The sequence below is a fragment of the Pituophis catenifer genome, unplaced genomic scaffold, assembly GCF_029215685.1.
Source record: "Pituophis catenifer annectens isolate HBS135680 unplaced genomic scaffold, rPitCat1.0.hap2 SCAF_2, whole genome shotgun sequence".
In the NCBI taxonomy this organism is placed as follows: domain Eukaryota; kingdom Metazoa; phylum Chordata; class Lepidosauria; order Squamata; family Colubridae; genus Pituophis; species Pituophis catenifer.
This window is the reverse complement of record NW_027256882.1, coordinates 139,356,684-139,378,761: the sequence shown is the minus strand read 5'-3', so window position 1 is coordinate 139,378,761 and position 22,078 is coordinate 139,356,684. Positions and strand designations below refer to the sequence as shown.

The following is a 22,078-nucleotide window of genomic DNA, read 5'->3' as shown; positions in this document are numbered from 1 at the left end:
GGGCAAGGAACGGGAGCTCACCCCATCATGTGGCACTTGGATCTCAAACCCAGGCTGTCACAGGGGTGAAATCTAAAATTTGTTACTACCGGTTCTGTGGGCGTGGCTTGGTGGGGAGGGGTAATGTGACTGGGTAGGCATGGCCAATTTTTTTTTTACTTTTAAAACCATTTTTTCTACAACCTCTTTGGCTAAGAGATTGTAAAAAAATGTTTTCAAAAGACTCTGAGGATCCAAGCTGAGTTCCCTGATTGGCAGAGGCTTTTTTAAAAAGCCTCTGCTGATCAGGGAACTCAGCTTGGGTCGTCAGAGCATTTAAAAGAAAAAAAGGATTTTTTTTCTTTTAAATGCCTTTGACGCATGCGTGATCATCAGAGGCTTTTTTTTTTTTTACTTTTAAAAGCATTTTTTCGGCCGAAGTTGTAGAAAAAATGCTTTTAAAAGTAAAAAAAAGCCTCTGATGATTGTGCAGCTCAGCTGGGCATGGGGGGGGGATTTTTGCTACCGGTTCTCTGAACCACCCACCTCCATCACTACCAGATCAGGCCATCCGGTCCGAACCGGGAGCATTTCACCCCTGGGCTGTCAGGTTTGCAGCTGACAAGGTCAGTGTGTTTTAACTGCTGAGCCATCACACCTCACTCATGATAAACAAAGAGTGTAAAAGAAATATCATTAGTGCACTGCTTGCTGAAAAAGAGGTGACATTTGACAAGGTGACATTTGACAAGGGAATGTGGAGAGGAGGCAAAATAACAAAATGAAGTTTAGGAGATGTGGGAGACCTGAGTTCCAAAAGTTATCCCTGTAGTTGTGATTCTCTTTTTAAGTGTTAAAGAGCAGACCAAAATAACCTGAAATGTTGGTTATTGCTTAGACAACACTAAATATAGCCTTTTATGTATTTGGGGAATCATCAATTTCTCATATAAAAATATCTGTTTTTCAGTCAAGTACAACACACAAGAACATATCAGAGACTGTGATCTTACTCTAAAGGGAAAAAAATCAAGAATAATTATGTATTGAATTAGAAAAGAAAGAATTTCCAACTGTAGTTTTAAAAAAATGATGGCCCAAAGAGCAAGGCAAATATACACTTATCTGTACAATTTTAAAATTCTCACCTTTTTTCAACGTGTCTCAAATGGCTTGAGTAACATAATTACTAGGCAGTTCCTTCGTGCATTTTTAGAGTATGTATAGTATGTTGCAATGTAACTGTTTGGTAGAACAAACTGGGCTTGCTTACTTATACCCACCCCCCAATATATATCATTCAGGGTTGCTCAATAATATATATTCCTTTAGATATTATTCAATTAATATTTATAAGATTGTATAAGACATGTCAACCTGGCTCACTTTTAGCCATACTGGTCAGCTGAAGCTTGGTTCATCTGAAGACAACATGTGCTTAATTTCTTTAGTACAACTGAAGGAAGAATACAAAGATAGGAAAGACTGACAAAGATCGAAACAAAATCATGAGGCTAGGAAGCATAACTGCATAATCTCATATCAGAGCAAGGAACAGCGGAAATATGAAATGTCCAAACTTATTAACATTTCTTGGTTTCAGCAAATATAGCCAAGATCACAACATTTCAGAATAGGACCAAAAAGAGAACAGAAATTAAAATACAAGACATTAAATAAGTGTGGTAATCTTGAAATGGCAGTGGGAAAGAATGGGAAGGAAATTTACTTAAAATAATTTTGTAGATTTAAGCAGATGTCTATTAGGGGTATTTCTGGAAACAGTTCTATATTCTAAGGAGATACACTTACAGGCTTCATAATGTAATCCTTTTTCTTCTCTACATTATATTGCTGGAAAAACCTCTCTGTTTAACAACATTGTAATTTAAGGAATTTAAAGCACTGCACATATGTTTAAATCCCTGTTTTGTTAAGCACTCAAGTACTCACATAAAACACATATAGACAATGTGCACAAAAGCATGCATTTTGATTAGAAGTCTAGAGTGATTTAATAGATTAATAAGGTACCACTCTGGTGAAAAGTTATTTTCAAAAAGCAGACAAATGCTTTTAATTACAATTGGGACTTTATATATTACCCTTTTCAAATGTTAAAATAACCATTATTACCTATATATTTTTCTTTAACATTTTTAAAGATACTATTCTTTGGATGTGGAAACAAATAGCAAACCTCAGTTTGTCCAAAAATATTTGCAGTGAACCCAAATGCTTAAACCTTGCAAACATCCCAAATTACTAACATTTCCAAATGTTTCACTTGGTACATACAATAGCTATGGGTGTTAGGAGAAAATTATTTATGTATGTTTTGTGACTGAAGTACCAGCTATTTACTGCTTAAGCCATTGCTTTGGTGATTAATATTAAAAAGGGAAAATCAGCTTTGCAAATTTATTTATGCATTTATCACACTTATATGGCCCCCAATCTCACCAAAAGCATCTCCAGACAGCATACAACAACCAACAAAACAAATATAAAAATAATTATTATAAAAATATAAAAGTATTAAAAATTAAAATATATTTTTTAAATACTGCAGATTGTGTCATTATGAGCCAAATGCTCTCTAGAGCCATAGTTGTTTCTTCATGTAATAATTATACACTCCAGTGCTTCATACTCATTGATTCTTCATCTTTTTTCCTTGTCCCTCTCTGGCAAAATTTGCCCCTGTATATATGTTGGAGCATCAAATGTAAACTACATCATTTCTATTAACTGAAAATAAAGTGCTGCTGTGATAATCAATATAACAGCAAGATAAGGTTTAGTCTTCCTAAAAATAATAGGCAGACTGCTGAGAGATCTTTATTTTACTTTTACAAAAGACTTCTCTCACAAATGACCTTCTGAAATATGGTCATTGCCTAAAAAGCTGAAGGGAATGGGATAGAGAGTTCATTTCCAAATGATGATGTAAACCCCAAAAGGCACAGTGCCCAACAGCAAAGAGGCACCCTGGAATAAAAATAAATGAGTCAGATGATAAGCCATAGACAGAAATCCATTTATGCTGATCAGCCTTTTATGCAACCTATTTATTATTTGTGGCAGTGGCAGCCATTCCCAAGAAAAGATGCAACTGCTTTAAATAGTTGAATATGGCTTCTATAGTCATACTCCTGCGTACTCTTTCCAAGATTGAATCCAAACCATTGCCATCTGGTGGGGCCCAAGAAGAGAGCTGTGGCACGTGACCTCTGGAATATCAGTCTCTCAGAGATCAGAGGTCAAAGAGCTGAAATGGCAAGGCATCGAAAATTTGGCTTTGCAATCATGCCTGGGGCCCTGATAATATGGGTCAACCCGTTTCTTGGTCTTGATTGGGTTAACTGCATTTCTCAGCTGCTATGTTATTTTATATTATGCTAGTTGATTTTAAACTGTTTAAACTTGTTTTTTTTTTACTATGTTTTTATTCTGCTTTTTTAGCTGTTAGCCACCGAGGATCATGTACAGGTAACTTCTGCTTAGTGACTGACTTGTTTAGTGACCATTCATAGTTACGACAATGATGAAAAAGTAATTTTTATGACCAAACCGTGCATTTGTATGCATCTGGAAAGCCAAAGACAGCTGAACAAACAGTCACTCAGCAATGCTTTGTTTAAATATGGAGTTGCCAGTATCACTTGTGGTCACTATACAATGACTACCTGTATATGAAATAGACAGCCATATAAATGTATGAAATAAATAAATAACCCTAACAGATTTCTTATATTATCTTATCACCTGTTGCAACATAATCAGTAAAAATTACTCTATGCATCAGAAAAATATGGCACACCCATTCTACAGAGCTATTGATCAGGTTTCTCCAACAAATTCCCTCATCTCCCTCATCAGCATTCTCTAAGCCATTTTGTCTCTCTAACCCTATCATGGGTGGATATTTGAACAGATTTTGGAAGGAGAGGAGACGCAAGAGAGGAGAGAAGAGAAAATCTCATTACATGAACCCATGTATGCAGAGAAGATCCTTGTTTGCATCCTGATATACATTTTGGAATGTGTAACTAGAACTATATTAATATTCCATAAACTCACACTGTAGATTTCCATGGAGACAGTTTATTTTGAGATTTTTTTCCAATATTATCTAATACCAAATGTTTATTTTCATACAAGTGCTATGGTTTGGTTTTCACTCCAGCAAGGATTATAACTCTTAGGCGTAGCACTCCACTTGTTATTCATATCAAGAATAAAATTTGACATAACAAAAGGGGTCAGACAAGGCTGCCCACTCTCTCCTTTACTGTATATCCTATCTTTAGAGATTTTGTTAAAAAAAATTGGGGAGGACCAAGAAATCAAAGGATTAAAAGTGAGACAAGAAGAATACAAGACCCAGGCTTTTGCTGACGATCTTGTACTTATAGCAGAAGAACCTCTAGAAGTAGTATCAAAACTCCTTAAGAAAATAGAAGATTATGGAGAGGTGGCTAGTTTAAAGATAAATAGAAATAAATCAAAATTACTAGTTAAAAATCTGACGAAAACACAGGAGATAGATCTGGAGAATAGTACACAGATTCAAGTGACTAATAAAATTAAATATTTAGGCATATGGTTGTCACCAAGAACTTCCTCTATAAAAGAAAATAATTATGATAAACTAATAACACAGATAAAAAAAGACCTGGACAATTGGAAAAACCTACAAATCTCATTTATGGGAAGAATCTCTACTATCAAAATGAATACACTACCAAAATTATTGTATTTGTTCCAGGTTGCACCAATTAAATTAGAAAAAAATTTCTTTGTGAGCCTAAACAAGATTATTTCTAAATTTATATGGCAGGGAAAACGTCCACGAATAAAATTAAAATTACTCCAGGACTCCAAGGAAAGAGGAGGAACAGCACTCCCGGATTGGGAACTCTATTACCAAGCGGCAAGACTAGTATGGGTTAAAGATTGGATGGAGTTGATTAACAGCAGACTATTAACTATTGAAGGCCATGACTTACAAACGGGCTGGCATTCCTTTATATGGGATGGAAAGTATAAGTCACACACTTATTTTAAAAGGCATACACTTAGAAATGCTCTATTATTAACTTGGTTAAAAATTAAAAAACATTATACAAAAATCCCGATTTGGTTTTCACCCTCAGAAGCACTAAAACATCCAAACCTAACAGAAACCAAAAATATAATTAGATATAAAGACTTAATTGATCATCAAGGAAAATTGAAACGCAAACAACAATTGGATACAGAATTAAATAGGGAAATCGATTGGTGGACCTTCTCACAGATACAAGCAAAACATAAGGAATATATAAAAACGTATGAAATATGTAAAGAAAAACAAGAACTAGATAAAATTATATTAGATTCGGGAGAGAAATTGATTAGTAAAATTTACAAATTTTTGTTGAGATACAAGATGGAGAAGGAAATAATTAAAAATACAATGATCAAATGGATGCAAAACTTTAAATACTCAATAGAATTGGAAAGATGGGAAGAATTCTGGCAAATGAATACAAAAACAACATTGGCGGTGGCATACAAGGAGAACCAGCTAAAGATGTTTTACAGGTGGCGTATGTCACCTACAAGATTGGCCAAAATAAACCCGAAAAATAGTTCAGTGTGTTGGAAGTGTAAGAATCCACAAGGCACTTTTTACCATCTATGGTGGACATGCCCGGCGGCTAAGAAATTTTGGTCCAATATCAAGAAATGGCTAGAACAAATCACCAAACTACAAATAGATAAGAAACCCGAAACCTTTCTGTTAGGAATCTTTACAAAATCCTATCCCAAAGAAATAAAATATACATATTTTAACTGCAGCAAGGATAACATATGCCAAAAATTGGAAACTAGAAAAAACCCCAACGGAAGAAGAAATAATAGACAAAAATCACACAATGTGCAGAAATGGATAGGCTGACAAAAGAGCTAAGGAAAAAGAAGACACTGAATTTTACAAAGTCTGGAATAAATGGTATCAATGGTGTAGGGCTACTATGGAAGAAATATAACTAGAAGTTAGATAGAATAGAAGTCCAAGTGTGCACAAATTACTTCCTTATGGGCGAATAAAATTACAGAGAGAAAAATATAATATACAGATTATTAAAGCAGAAGTCTTAGAAAATAGAAGAGAAAAGAGGGAAAAAAGGCACTAAGAAATTATTAAGTCAAGATTTAAGGGAATAAGTATAACTGTATTACTTGAAAGACCATTACGAAACAAACGCTTCAAATGATTGATTATTTATAATTGTTTATTGTATATGTATTGTCGTATGTGTTTTATGTGTTTTATATCCGTTTTAATAAAGTTTATAAATTTTTAATTAAAAAAAAGAATAAAATTACACTTCTGGTCCTATTCGGGCTACCAGGATATACTTCTTAATATTAATTGCATAACCATGGCATTATTACGAAAACTTTACTTGTGAGCACAACATGACTGTCAATATATGTATAATCTGAGTCAACTATTATTATAATGCTTCATTAAACATGACTGAAACTCCTAGATAATTTTCTCATATGAAGATCGGACTTTTGCTAATCGGATAATAATATTTTGCTAGAATTAAATTATGCCTTAGGCCTAGTATTATTATCTACCACAATTTAATTTTTGTCAATATCTAAGGTGACAAAGTTGTTCTATTCTCAATATGTCTTTTCTTTCTACGATGTTTTGTATAGGGATCATAGAATCCCATGGATTCTCTTCATTCTGCCAGGGTTCCATTCATTATGATATATTTTCATGTAATGTCAAGCATTTTAGATATTTGTTCTGAAGTTCTTCTGAGACAACAAAGAGGAAGAATGTTAATTACCGCAACATTCTCAGGTAGCATAAGAATATGGTTTAAATAAACAACAAACTAGGAGCTTACATATTACAGCTTTTCACAACAAACAAATTCATAGCATATAAACTAAAAACTGGACTGTATTTGTTTAAAATCCTTACACTAAAGCAAGATGAGAGAGGAGGGAGCAGGATTTTCTTTGAACAGAATTCTCTGTAGTAATTAGCAAAGATATAGAAAATACAGCTGTTTGCACAAAATGTGCAGCCAGCTGCTTAGAAACCATCTTTCCCAAACCATTGTGATAATTTTGGTTTCATTATTATACATAATTTACATAGCATTGTTTGGGATACAACTCATCTCTTATTCATACTCCAGTGAGACAGGTTACTATTGTATGTGTTTTTACTGCTGGAAACAGGCAAAATAACAGTAATGCAAGGAATCTGTCTGATTGGAAAACACACGTTTAAAAATCTAAACACAGCACATTGGAGGACTTGCAGGCAATAGCTTGGGCTCTTTATCAAGAGATTTTATTCATTCTATAAATCTCCCCCAAATAGTGCTTCCTCATTAGATAGCATTGGGGAAAACTGCTCCCACAGCCATGCAGCAAATATGTTAACAAAGATAGCAGGTTGGAGAAGAGATCAGTCCCGTTAGATCCAAATGGGTTTCTATCCAAACTATGAATCCACCAAACAAATACAGCTCAGTCAGGAAGGATCTATCCATAAAGCACAAAGACTCTGAGCTCAGCTCATGAACCTCTTATGAGTACAATTCACTCAAAAATCTATTCTCGGATTTCCCTCAAGGGTTTTCTTTCAGCAATTCAATTTAGTGTGACAAGAATCTTCTAGTTATGCCTATTGTTGGAATTTGGGGGCCGGAAACTATTGCCAATTTACTGCCTATCATCTAGGGAATTATAACTGGACTTTGATTTGCTTTCTGCCCAGCTAGTGACAGTTCTGGCTGTTCAACTACAGCTTCCATCTGCAGAAGTAATTCACCGTATATTTTTTAAAAGACGTAATTACGGTAAACAAGGTTATTATATAGGTACATTTACATCCCAGAGCATGGTTTTGTTGCGCCTCTCTGATGAATATGCTTTGCAGTAAATTTTGTTTGCCTATGTATAGTAAAAAAACTTTCAGTCAACATATTACACAAAATCCTAACTGAAAAGGAGAAACAGCAATGTTCACACCTGCATCAACCGTTGCCCTGTTTCTTTGGCAATGCAAAATTTAGCTGCCATATGAACGATACTTTCATATTTGGGAAAAGGATGTTCCCATAATACTTCTCCATTCTTTCTGGATATTGAAACAGTAGAGGTAATACAAAATTATTTCTAAACATCCCTACAGAAGTTATAATATCAGAACACAAGATTTAAACAGTAAGTTTGAATTAGCTAGAAGTGGCATTTGCTTTCTACATATAAATGAACATTTTCTTTACAGGGTTTATACCCGGAAATCTCTCTCTCTAGTTTCTAGGCTTTATCAGACATCAAAGCAGCGTTTTGCTGTCTGTTGTGAGACTTAAGGGAGACTAAGATAGATCTATTTCTGACTAGTTTGTCTTCTTCAGTTAGCCACACCCTCATCTCATGACTCCTCCCTGTAACCGTCAAATATTTATTTTATTCTCTTTTCGTAGGTCTTTATGTGTATTTTTCTCTCAGCCAGGTTTTTCCTACGTAAATCAAATGTTTCTACAGCCATAGTTCAGTGAAATCTCATTCACTAGTTTCTAGGCTTTATCAGACATATATTATCAGAATATATATATTCTGAGATATGCAATATTATGCATTATACAGAAGAAGAAATAAGGCAGTAAGGTAAGTAAGGAAACTTTTTAAGGATTTGAGATTTAAAAATATTATTTGGCTTAAAACATTATAAAAATAAAAACATTGTTGACTCAACACCATACTCTAGAATTCCCCATTCTTTTCTATGTTGGTAAACCATCTTGCTATAGACCATAGTCTATACTATGTTTATTTAAACATTGCAGGATCTCATAAGCCCCATCCAATCATGAGTTTCTCCTTTCCCTTGTTCTTCCCACTATTTCTTTATATATTATTTTGTAATTCAATCCTTACCGAAATCTTTTTATATGAAAGACTATCTCATTGTATAGTTATTTTGTAGTGGTTACTTATTTTTGCATGTAGCCTTACATTTATAGAACATAGAATGATAAGGTTGGAAGGAACGTTGGAGGTCTTCTAGTCCAACCCCCTGCCCATGGCAGGAGATTCTATACCATTCTGGACAAAGGGCTGTCTAGTCTTATCTTGAAAACCTCCAATGATGGAGCAGCACCCACAACTTCCAGAAGACAATCATTTCACTGATTAGTTGTTCTCACTGTCAGGAAATTTCTCCTTAGTTTTAGATTGGATCTCTCTTTAGTGATCTCCCATTGTTGTTCTCAACTCTCATGGTTGTACCACATAAACTTCTTAATTATGCCATTCCCATTGTAATCAATTTATATTTGTGTTTCTTCTCATATAGTTCCATAGTGGACAAAAGCATGCTTTTACACATAATCATTTTTGCTTCTTTTAAGTATCCATTTCATATAACAGACTACATAGTACCCATTATATCTGTGATAGTATATGCGTGCCCTAAAATGTATCAAGCTATTTTTTCTCACATTTATTAAATAGTCCACAAAGGCACACAAATTCGCCTACTTCCCCTATTTTTTGTCATTTACATATAACTTGCAAATGTTCACTTAATTTTTCCTGTCAAACTCAACAGGATCTTTGATGCCTTCATTTTCATTTCTATGCTCTTTTATGCCTCATATAATCTATCTAACATTTGCTGCAAACAATTTGAATTCTCACCCAAAAACACAGGATCATTTGCATATAAAAGTATATATGCATTTATGTCCCTAACCAAGACATGTCTGCAAGCATACATCAAGCACTCCATATATTTACCCCTACAAACATTAAACAATTAAGTAGATACCTTACATTCTTGACTTATTCCCTGTTCAATGCTGAATCATTCACCAAGCATTCCATTTATTATCATGCATGTTTCACTTCCATCGTATATCACTCTTATTGCATTCAGCAACCATCTTCAACTCCATACTCATGCAAAACGTTCCATAATTCAAGCCTATTCACTTTCCCAAACTCATAAATTTTTCAATGACTTGCTAAAGAGCAGAAATCTGTTCCTTACACCCTCTGCCCAGCATAAAACTGCATTGCGCTTCCCCTATTTTGCTCATTGTCACTTCTCTCATCTTTCCAATCAGAATTCTGTCATGCACCTTTCCAAATATATGTCACCCTATTGTACAGGGGAGAAATAACAGCATTCTTGCAATCATCAGGCAGTCTTTACACTTAAACAAGTTGCACAGATACCCCATAAGCAAAGCATTTCCATATTTTGACATTTTTACCTCTACACCTGCAACTTTACTATTTTTCAGCCCTCTCACAGCATTTATGACTTTCTTTTCATTCATTTTTTTATTTGCCTGAAAAAACAGTACTTTTGCTACCTCTTTTAATTGTTCTTTACTCTCTAAATTCTTAGTATCCATAGTTTTCCTAAGCACTGACTGACTAAATCCTAACAGTATTTATTCTTCGATAAACTTTATTAGTTTTTGTTAAATACTATCCCTAACATCAAATAAAATCAAAATTATAAGTCTAATATGAAGCAAAGGTCATCAGTATCCATTGAAATTCAACCTGAGACTCTCATATTAGATTTTACCAGAGGCTTCAAGAAAGTAAAATTCTAAGCTTACTGCAATACCCCTCTAAAGATTTTCATGAAAAAATCCTCTTATGACTCTTATGAACCAAAAACTACCATTATCCATAAAAATTTGGATTACCTGATCACATCAAATTTTAAAAGAGACTTGCCCACCTAAATATTTTTCTGAGAAATGGTTCCAAGCCAAAATGGTAACAGCAGTATGAAGAAAAAAATAGCACTATCTATAAAATTTGAACTTGATTTTTATAATGCTCATTTTTAGCATGGACTTCAAAGAAGCCTAACCCTAACCCTAAACTTAATCTCCGCTGAAATATTTCTTCAGATGCTTCTATTGGTTCAAATATTGCAACTGTCTGTTAACCAGAATGAGCAGACTGAATAATATAAAACCTACATTGAGGTTACTGCATTACTAATTGGTTTGCTTCCAAGTCCTATACAGAATGATGGTTGCCATCTTTAAAGTCCAAATGGCTTAGTCCCTAAACATTAAGACCGTCTACCCTGCCCAGATTTGGTTGATCTTTAGCTTGCTGTCTCTGAAGAAAGGAAGGTGGAAGGTTCCAATGACAGAGGAGGTGAAGAGGTGGGGATCCAACAATGTGGCTTCCCAGTGGCTGTCTATACCCTTTGAAACATCCTACTCTCCAAGAGAAGGAATGTTCCCAACTCCCAGGTCTTCAAGAAGGCTATAAACACCGTTTTATTCAGCTGGTTATCTAGGTGATGATCATGCTTGAGCTGCCTTAAGTTGGTTACTTTGATTTGTTTTCATTGCATTATAAACAGTCTTGGGCTCTCTCAAAAATGGGTGCTCTATAAATAATTGTGTGTGTGGATGTAAATGTGTATTTGTTTGCAAATTGGGTTTTTTATGGATTGCGCATTTGTATGGTTTTACTTTTTTAAAGATTCATAAAAAGAAAATTTGACTGTACCTTCATTACCGGCTGGGCAAAATACTTAGCACTCCAATCACAAAACCCTGTCTGCATTGCTGCTGACATGAAATTTTTGGGACCCACAGTATCATCAGTATCATCAGTTATCTATTAAGGAGAAAAATATATGTGCTTTAGTTACAGAATCTACACGCCCTCTTTCTCAGAGAAATTCAATGTATCATTAGTTGCCATACTAATAAAAATACTGTTCATGATAAACAACGATTGCCAGATATGGTTTCAGATAGAATTTGTGACTTTCATATCATCCCAAAGATGATTTTTCCAAAAGGCAACTGTTTTTTTCTTTGAAAATATTTAGCTTCTCGTGCAAGAAACTTCTCTGGAACTGAAGAAGCTTCTTGGATGAGAAGTGAAACGTTTTCAAAGAAAAAAACCCCAAGAAAGTCCAGTTGCCTTTTGGAAAAAAACACCTTTGGAACAACCTTGACCTGGATGATTGAGAATCTCCATAAACACAATGCCTTCCATACTGTTATATATTAAAAAAAGAATTTGTTATATGTGCAACTCCTATCAGTGCCAATTGAGAAATTCAGAATTCTCCTATTCCTTGGATGAAAAGAATAAAGAAAAAAAATCACTTTGATGGTCAACATGTTAATTGTAAAAATTTAAGGTGCTTCTCTTTATGCTGCATAATATAGGAAGACTCCAATAACACCAATTCACACTTTTCAACAGTTCATGGTAAAATTATTGCATGTGAAAAAGTTCTTGGTTATAAAACATTAGTGTAAGTTTACAGAAATCTAAAACTAATAGATAGATTAATGAAAAATGCAGGAAGAAATAAAACAGGGGGAACAAAACCCTAACTGAGGAATAGAAATACTACTCAGGTACATGTTGAAAAAATTGCTGCAAGGATGACCTTCTCACCTGATCTGGGCCTTTGTCAAACATTTTCCTTGTCCTGGGAAACTGGTGGGAGTGGGGAGTGTACTGCACTCCCATGTTGCCAACATTTGCAGGTCTTACGGATGAAATGTCCCGATTGACAGGCTGCTTTGTCACATCATTGGTCAAACTAGAGCTGCTGGTACTGGCAGTTGGTGGTGACCCTCTAATAATGGAAAATGAAAATAAAGAGAAAAAATATGAGGATTGCATTAATAATTTTTCCTAAGGCAAAAATTTAATCTGTAGTATAGTTGATTTTTCTTTAGCAACTCCTGCTCAAACCCTTTCCTCTACTTGCCACTTTGTTTATTCTTGTGGATGTGTTTCAGTGGTGGATTTCACTTACTTTTGCTACTGGTTCGCTCGTGCGCGCACACACCACTTCTGTGCGTGCACAGAGCATATTTGATGACATCTGGGCGGGTGGGTGGAGCCTCCCGCCCCTGCTACTGTTCGCCTGAACAGGGGCAAACCAGTAGCAACCCATCACTGGTGTGTTTGTATTTGTGTCTGGGCACCTTTGAGCCAGTTTTTGTCTCCAGGCAATTCCCTAGACTAGTTCCTAGAATTTTCTTGGCAAGATTTCAGAAGTGAATTGCTACTGGTTGCTTTCTACGGCTGAGAGAGAGTGACACCAAGTCAGTTTTGTGCCTAGGTTTTGTGGAACTAGAACTCACTGTTTCCTGGTTTCTAGCCTAGTACCATATTAACCTTATTTTTTTCTAGGTAATGTTTCTAGGTAGTATTTTTAAGCTATACTCCCTCCCCTAGCCTTTGCCCTCCTCTCTCACTGCTCTTTGCCCCAATAAAATTGTAGGAGGAAAAATATATCCAAATAGGTGTTTTTCTAGATCTCAGTATGATGTTTAGAGCAACAAAGTCTCTTAATTTTTTCCCCAGCACAGGAATGAATCTATCTTCTGGGGGGGAAATGTATTCTATAAAGCCTGAAAGTTCAGTGCATAATACAAGTGGCTCCCAATGTATCTGTCACTGTTTTTATATTATATGATAAAGATCTTTCTGGCACAAAGATCAATTTCTTTCCATCCTGACTCTTAAACTGAGTCATGAACAGTGTTGTTTATGCTTCCTTTGACTAAAAGCTTTAGTACTAATGGGGAATGAATCAGAGTTAATTCAGAAGGACACTTGAGGTGTTGCGGTCTTCATTGCAAATGCTACATTAGAGGGACATTAGATAGGGAAAGAAAAAGTATGCTTAAAGGCTCTCACAGAAAAAAAAATCTCGTAAATAGACAAGTGGTTTCAAATAAGTTGCACAAAGAATAGTATCTGTACAACACACACCTTTTTAATTAGGATATGGCACAGGATCAAACATATAGGCAACTTACCCTACTTGATGTATGTGCATGCCTTTGTTAGTAGGACTGGCTGGGGCAGAATGCGTGACAGAGGATGTGTCAAGGATGCGCTGGGGGCGGGCATTTACAGTTGCCTAGGAAACAAAAAATTAACAAGTGAGAGAAACAGATGCCAACCTCTACTTGGTATGGTTTTCACATTTGGAAATAAAGGGAAGTAGAGTCACTCTCCAGCTCTACAATAGTATTGTTATACTACTGCATGCCCATCAAAGAAGACTCTAGCTCATACACCTACCCATCTTTAATATGGTAGGTTCATTAGCCTCTATACCATGAGTGGTATGATGGCCTAGAGGTGGAGCTCTTGCCTCACAATCAGGAGGCTGTGAGTATGATCCTAGGTAGAGGCAGATATTTCTCTCTCTGGGCACAATGAGAATATATCTGCTAAAACAATCTCCGCATTGGTGACAGGAAGGGCATCTGGCCAGTAAACACTTCATCAACTCCATTCAATTGCCCGAGACTCCACCCCGCAAGGGATTACGGGGTCTTTAAAAGAATTAATATTTGCAGTAAAAGCTTGAGACAATTTTTAAGGTAAGACTGAAATCACTTTAAGACTAAACTTAATAAAGTATGACAAAAATGTCAAAACCTGACCCTGTTGCCCTAAACCCAAGAACTTTTCTTCCGTATCAACTTTTTCCAGAAGGAGGAATAATTCACAACAGATGAAGTAGAGTAAATAATGCTTTAACAATAGAATAATCTGTCAAGGCCCATAGGATCAAACATTCCCAGCGTGCTCGGGGTGAAACATTATTTTATGATTCAAAACCAGGGTCCTTTACTTGAACTTCTCTTGAGATGCTCGGTTGGTGTGTTACATTAGCTTCTGATGCAATAAATAAAATGGAGCAACAAAATAAATATAACACTTCCTACAGTTCCCCAAAGATATAAGGATAACTCTCATTTGCCATTTCTTGAGATTCTGGGCAAAGAGAGAAGGAATAGAAAGAGAAGGCGTACAGCTGTGAAGTTTCTAATGAAGGAGAAACCTTCACTTATAGGAATCCATCAAATCAAAAGAGACTGTTGATGGCTATTAAGATCTCAGCAGTTGTATTAAAAAAGGTGTAAAAAGTAATCAACAGGACATTTGGGAACCTGCAGAAATAAATAGCATAAACAGGAGACAATGTTCCAAGAGTATCTGCATTTGCTCTTTACACCCACTGCTGCTGAGGATACCCAGCACTTATGGAACAGAGCACTTATTATTTCTACTCAAGCACTCACCTGGCTGCATGGGCCTTGAAAATGGCTTGTTTCTTTTGACATCTCCAACCCACTAGATGATTTTTTTTTTTTTAAAAGTACTATGCCATCAAGAAAGAAAGAAAGAGCTGCCTCTCCCCCCACTCTAAGTACGCTATGGCCTTGAGAGGATGAATAATTTGTGAATTTGCAGTAATACAGTACTAGCTTTAACTAAAGTAGTAAGAAAAGCTACAGCTTGCATAAATTATATCTGGAGGTCAAGCTGAATTTGTCTGCTGAAAAGCCAATTGTGGAATTGCTTGGAAACAAATTCTAGGTTTATTTATTACATTTTTTTTCTTAATCAGCTTTCTTTCGTTAAGACCATACATTCAATCATAAAACGTAATATAATTTGATTATCTTCTATGGGCTGGGGAAAAAAAAGTTTCTTCCCCCGCTAATTGTTTTAAACAGCTTAGAATGTCAGCTCATTTTTAAATAACTACAAATTATACTAGAGTTAGCTACTTCCTCTACTCCCTTTGAGTTGTGAAAGACTGTAGCTATATTAACTTATGTAGACCACAATCTAGCAGATGGATAAATTTAGCAAATCTACATTTGTAAAATCAATGGGAAAAGGAAATTTATCTCTTTAAACTCCCCATTGACAGTAACCCCATCAGTTCTTGTTCTGCCATCCAATCTCTAATTATGGCCCTGATACAAAGTAGGCATTCTAGATGGGTTCTTGGTCATCTGAATCTATACCGTCCCATGATCCCTTAACATGCAGCAAGAATAGAGTTATAAGGGAGGAAAATATACTAGTTTGAAGCTGATGCATTTAGTTTCCCTCAAATCCTTGAAATGGTGATAGCGGTTGGATCACCACCAACCGTTATCATTGTGACAAAAAGGGGTTAATTCCCAGCTCATGTATATTCATGAAGGGAAAGAAAAATGAAGGGTTAGTTTCCTGATACTTTCTGACAAACATCTGCATTCCAGCATGATAGAAATTTCTCTCTGGCAGCTTTCTACTATCTGGCTCCATTAAGGATATAATTTGTAATACTGCAACCTTCTTCTATGTACTTACTTAACCTTGTTGCGGCTATTAACCAGCACAAGAGAATATCCAAAACTAATGTCAGGATAGTTAAGAAAAGTACATAAAGATAAAAAGTTTGGGCTAAAAGACAATATTAAATCAAAATATGCTAAAGGCTATACATATGCAACAAGAAGTTAAAATAAGCTATGTGGATAATATAAACTTTGAAATAGCAGCTACAAATACAATACTTCTATGTAATCTATATAATGAACCCGAATGAATAAAATATTTTGCTTTTAAATCTGGATGCAACTAGATCTCTTGGCTCTCACTGAATTCTCTGTGAGTGTAACTAGATCTCACTAATAGGTACCTTGTGCTAGAAACACAAAGATTTATTCTGATTTTAATAAATCTACCCATTACCAGCTTTGTTCCTTTACACTTTGAATTTTCTCAACCAGTATTATAATATACATACTATATTAATGTATATTCTATCTCTCTGTCCATCCATCCATCAACATATCTTTGATATGTAGGGATGTATGTAGGGGTGTATGTGTCTCTAAGTGCATTCAGCTTTTCATACACAAAACATGAAGTTGATGACTGTGACAAAGGGACCAATGAGTATATTGGTTCTTTGATGTTCAGATAAGGATAGGGTAAGAGATCACTCTCCCTGGCTCAAAAATAGTAACTATGAGAGGGTTCTTGGAGTCCTAGTGAATGATCACTTAAATGTGAGCCAGCAGTGTGTGGCAGCAGCCAAAAAAGCTAATACAATCCTTGATTGTATAAACAGAGGCATAGAATCAAAATCATATGAAGTATTAGTACCACTTTATAAATCCTTACTATGACCACACCTAGAATACTGTATCCAGTTTTGGTTACTACATTACAAAAAAATGATGTTGAGACTTTGAAAAAAGTGCAAAGAAGAGCAACTAAGATGATTAAGAGCCTGGAGACAAAAATATATGAAGAACGGTTACAGGAATTGGGCATGGCCAGTCTAGGGGTGACATGATAGCAGTATTCCAGAGTTTGAGTGGCTGCCACAAAGAAGAGGGGGTCAATTTATTTTCCAAACCACCAGAAGGCAAGACAAGAAACAATGGATGGAAACTAATCAAGAAGAGAAGCAACATGGAATTAAGGAGAAACTTCATATCAGTGAGGACAATTCACCAGTGGAACAGCTTGCCTTCAGAAATTGTAGGTGCTTTGTCACCGCAGGTTTTTAAGAAAAGACTGGACAACTACCTATCTGAAATAGCAATAGCACTTAGACTTATATACCACTTCACAGTGCTTTACAGCCTTCTCTAGGTGGTTTATAAAGTCAGCATATTACCCCCAACAATCTGGGTCCTCATTTTACCAACCTCGGAAGGATGGAAGGCTGAGTCAACCTTGAGCCTGGTGAGATTCGATCTGCCAAACTGCTGGCAGCCACTGATCAGCAGAAGTAGCCTGCAATACTGCAGTGCCACCGCGGCTCATCAGTGGTATAGGGTCTCCTGCTTGAGCAGGAGGTTGGCCTAGAAAATCTCCAAGGTCCCTTCCAGCTCTATTCTGATTGACTTTTGAAGAATGGAATCAGAAAATAGTAGCCACAATATCAACAGTGCCAGTAATGATGTCTGTTTCTATGGATAAACGAAAGATGTTACTGAAGAAAAGATGTTATTGAAGAAACAACAAAAGCAGAAAAATAGAGATGGTATCAAAACAGAATTCACAGCTGACAGACCAAGATAATGATTTAGAAAAGGATGTTTCACTAGATCTAGAAAACAAACTGGTGGAGACTTTAACATTTAAAAGGAAATAAAAATGACAAACCAAGAGAGTGACCTGGAATTTTTGTTTCTGTTTGATTTACTAAAGAGGCTTGTTAAAGCCTTGAAGAACTCTGTGCAATGGGACAAAGAAAAAATTAAAAGAGATCACATCCTATGACACTGAACTAAAGATTAGGGCTGTTGGAAGGAAAAGGAAGGAATTTGAAGTTGATGTATTTGTTCATGGTTAAAATAAGATATGTTGTTACCTCTGACTACATTTTCTATTGACACCAAGACTAAAAAGTTGATGTTTTATGGATTTGTTTATAGATAAGAGATAGGATATAGATGAAGAGATAAATGTAACATTTAAGAGACAGTAAGTTACTAAATTTGTTTATACTTGTAATGAAGGCTGGAAGTCACATTTTTATACATTTTCTTTATTATATTCTTTTCGGTTTCTTCTCTACAAAACTGGATTTAAATATTAAATCCACTGTCAATTTAGCACTTCAGTTATGCACACAACAATGACAGTTCAGAGAAACACTCTAATAACATCTAAGCAGAAGATGGTAGTATTTTCACATAATTTTCAGACATTTTATGATAGTCTGCTGCCAATTACAAAATGAAGAAACACTTACAAGAAACCCCAAATTACACAAAACATTGATGATCGCATACTTTAAATCTTATCTAAAAGCTCTAAAATATTATGAGTGTTTCCCCATTTTTTACATTTTAGAAACACAACTCAGTCATTCTTCTAAGATCCACTTAGGGCGAATAACAAAATAAATCCTTTCCAAAAAAAACCTCCTTTGCTAAAACAGACTGATGGCTTGTTTGCTCAGTGGTGCTAATAACCATCACACAGCAATTGTGACTTCCATATTTCTTCAACATTAATTTATGGGACACAGTTGTTCAAATACTTTTTTTTATATAGGATAACATTCAGATATTCATCAAATGCTTAGCTTTCTACAGTTTCCCCCTTTCAGCTAAGCTATACTGTACCATTTTTTTCTATTATCTTCTTTATAAAGCTAGGAAAATGCATAATGCATTCTGGATAGGGTCCAGAAATTCTTATACTGGCATAAAACATCAATTATCAACAGGGTAAAAGACTCTGAATAAGTATGCCACATGTAAAACTTCACAATTTATTTATCCAACATAATGATATAAAAGCCCAAAGAAAAGGAAACAGAGAAAGTGAGTAGCAACTGAATAATTAGAGGCTGTTGAAATCCTTGGCCATAAAGTAGCTTATTCTACTGCTATTCGCCAAATCTCAGATTTTGTGGTTACTCTTTCCTGCATCAGTCTGCCAATTTCAAGGCCACCAAATCTTGAGCTGTCAAACATTTGACAGGCATACAGCATCACTATTAAAATGCCTATATAACTTCTATGAACTGTCCTTATGAAAAGAGGGAGCAAGGTTATTTATTTAGCTAAAAACGTTGAGTTCCAGAAAAATAAGGTACCAATGAAAGCATAAATATAGGGCTTAAAAGCTAGTTTCCTTCAGGAATATGGTCTCTCAATCTTATCTGGTGCATGATTCCCATCAAAAATTTTTAATGATCTTCAAGGATTATAAGGTTAGTGGGGTGATCTAGGGTGGATAGTTACTTACTCTGTGTATTTGGGGCAGTGGTGAAATCCAAATTTTTTTACTACTGGTTCTGTGGGCATGGCTTGGTGGGAGTCGTGTGGCTTAGTGGGCATGGCAGGGGAAGGATACTGCAAAATCTCCATTCCCACCCAACTCCAGGGGAAGGATCCTGAAAAATCCCCATTCCCTCCCCACTCCTGGGGGAAGGATATTTATTTTATTTATTTTATTTTAAATTTATATACCGCCCTTCTCCCTGAGGACTCAGGGCGGTGTACAGCCAGAATTAAAAAACATGAAATACAAATATTAAAAACAATTAAAATATATATAAATTTGGCCCAAAATTAAAAATACAAACCAATTAAAACATTTAAAATTTCTTCTTAAGCCAGCCCGGCTTGCTGGAAAAAGTGGGTTTTAAGGGCACGGCGGAAGGCGCTAAGGTTTTGGATTCTCCTTATCTCTGGGGGCAACTGATTCCAGAGGGTAGGTGCCCCCACAGAGAAGGCCCTCCCCCTGGGGGTCACCAGCCTGCATTGATTGGCTGATGGCACCCTGAGGAGGCCCTCTCTGTGGGAGCGCACGGGACAATGAGAGGTCGTTGGTAGCAGCAGGCGGTCTCGAAGATAGCTAGGCCCGATGCCATGGAGCGCTTTAAAGGTGATAACCAGCACCTTGAAGCGCACCCGGAAGACCACTGGGAGCCAGTGCAGCTCGCGCAGGAGCGGTGTTACATGGGAGCGCCATGCTGCTCCCATCACTACCCGCGCTGCTGCATTCTGGACCAGTTGGAGCCTCCGGGTGCTCTTCAAGGGGAGCCCCATGTAGAGAGCGTTGCAGTAGTCAAGGCGAGAGGTATTGCAAAATCTCCATTCCCATCCCACTCTGGGGCCAGCCAGAGGTAGTATTTGCCGGTTCTCTGAACTGCTCAAAATGTCCGCTACCGGTTCTCCAGAACCTGTCAGAACCTGCTGGATTTCACCCCTGGTTTGGGGGAAGGTAACAGCCCCGAGGAACAGGAGGAGGATATAAAACCAAAACGTATTTTAAACATATTATAATATGGATATTATTGTATAATTTTATTATTTTTCTTTCTCCCCTGGTGCCCTCTAGCCAATTTAGATTGCTAACTTTTTGAAGAGAATAAAACTTCTTTTTCAGTTTAAGTGCAATTATTTAGCCCATGACTCTATGTTGAAGACAGGATTCAGATAGTCCTCTATTTATGACCACAATTGAGCCCAAAATTTATACTGCTAAGCCTAGCAATTGTTAAGTGAGTAATTCCCCATTTTATGAATTTTTATTGCCATGGTTGTTAAGTGAATCACTACAGTTGTTAAGTGAATCATGTGGTTGTTAAGTAAATCTGGTTTCCCCCATTGACTTGCTTGTTGGAAGCTCCTTAGAAAGGTTGCAAATGACAACCTCAGAACCCCAGGATGCTGCAATTGCCAAGCACCTAAAGTTTGAACACATGACTGTGGGGATGCTTATAAGTGTGAGAACAGGCCATAAATCACGGTTTCTTTTCCAATGCCGTTGTAACTTTCAACAGTCATTAAAAAGAGGGTTGTAAATCAAGAGATTACCTGCATAAATGCAAACTGACAGTTAACCGAACAAATTTATTGAAAATCTCCTATCACAGATTATAAGACAAATTCATTATCTGATAAAATTATCTCAAAATGCTGTCCAAAAGCATAATTCTCCACTCCACCCAAATTTACCTTGTAAGCAATGCTGTTCAGCACTTTCATAGCCAGGTCTGAAACATCAGGGTATGGATCAGCAGCCAAGTGTAAGAGGACTCTCCAAATTTGGGTATAAATACTATTGAAAGACACCCCTGGAAACAAATTGGAATAAAGCAAGAAAATACGTCTGAGTGAATGTCAGTCGCCAAATTGTCATTTTATATGATGATCACAGGATGTTGACAATATATCAGACTTAATGGTAAATAAACAAAAATAAGTGCTTTGTTACATGTATATAGCTGAGGTAAGTGCTTAACTTACAAAGGTAGGCTTATAGTAGTCACACAAGTATATAATAAACCTTGTTTTATTTTTGATTTAGGGTGACTTTCTGCAAAGATATTATTGCAATATATGCAGACCAGATAAGTACAGCTTGTTCAACAGAATGGTGAAATCTAGGACTGCCATTAGAGGTTAACCACAGTATTGTTTGCACAGAAAATCAAGAATTTGAAGATGGGTATAAATTATTGAAGCTCAAAACTGAAAAAGCCACTTCAATATTTTTTTTACTTTTGATGTGTCCCTCTGTTGGAAAAATAACAGATTAGATTATACTTTAGGGCATCTAAATAAGATCAGAAATAGAGTTATTCTTTTTTATCCCAAGATAATCATGCAAACAAGCCCTAAATATGGTGATCTTCAATAGCAGCCAACAAAGTTCTTATTCTATATGAATTTGCCTAATTCAAACTTAAAGCCTCTTTATTCCCCCATGAAGC

At 36.0% G+C, this 22,078-nt stretch overlaps 1 protein-coding gene across 2 annotated transcripts in view; it reads right to left on the bottom strand.

The window, feature by feature from the left end:
- Positions 1 to 22,078, bottom strand: part of RPTOR (regulatory associated protein of MTOR complex 1) — a 423,325-nt gene that overhangs the window by 63,005 nt on the left and 338,242 nt on the right. For both annotated transcript variants that reach the window (XM_070937688.1, XM_070937689.1), the window contains exons 21-24: positions 21,321 to 21,439; positions 13,851 to 13,954; positions 12,472 to 12,655; positions 11,563 to 11,673 (exon numbers count right to left, since the gene is read on the bottom strand). In XM_070937688.1, the coding sequence (XP_070793789.1) occupies positions 11,563 to 11,673; positions 12,472 to 12,655; positions 13,851 to 13,954; positions 21,321 to 21,439 (518 nt within the window). The remainder of the gene's footprint in view (positions 1 to 11,562; positions 11,674 to 12,471; positions 12,656 to 13,850; positions 13,955 to 21,320; positions 21,440 to 22,078) is intronic.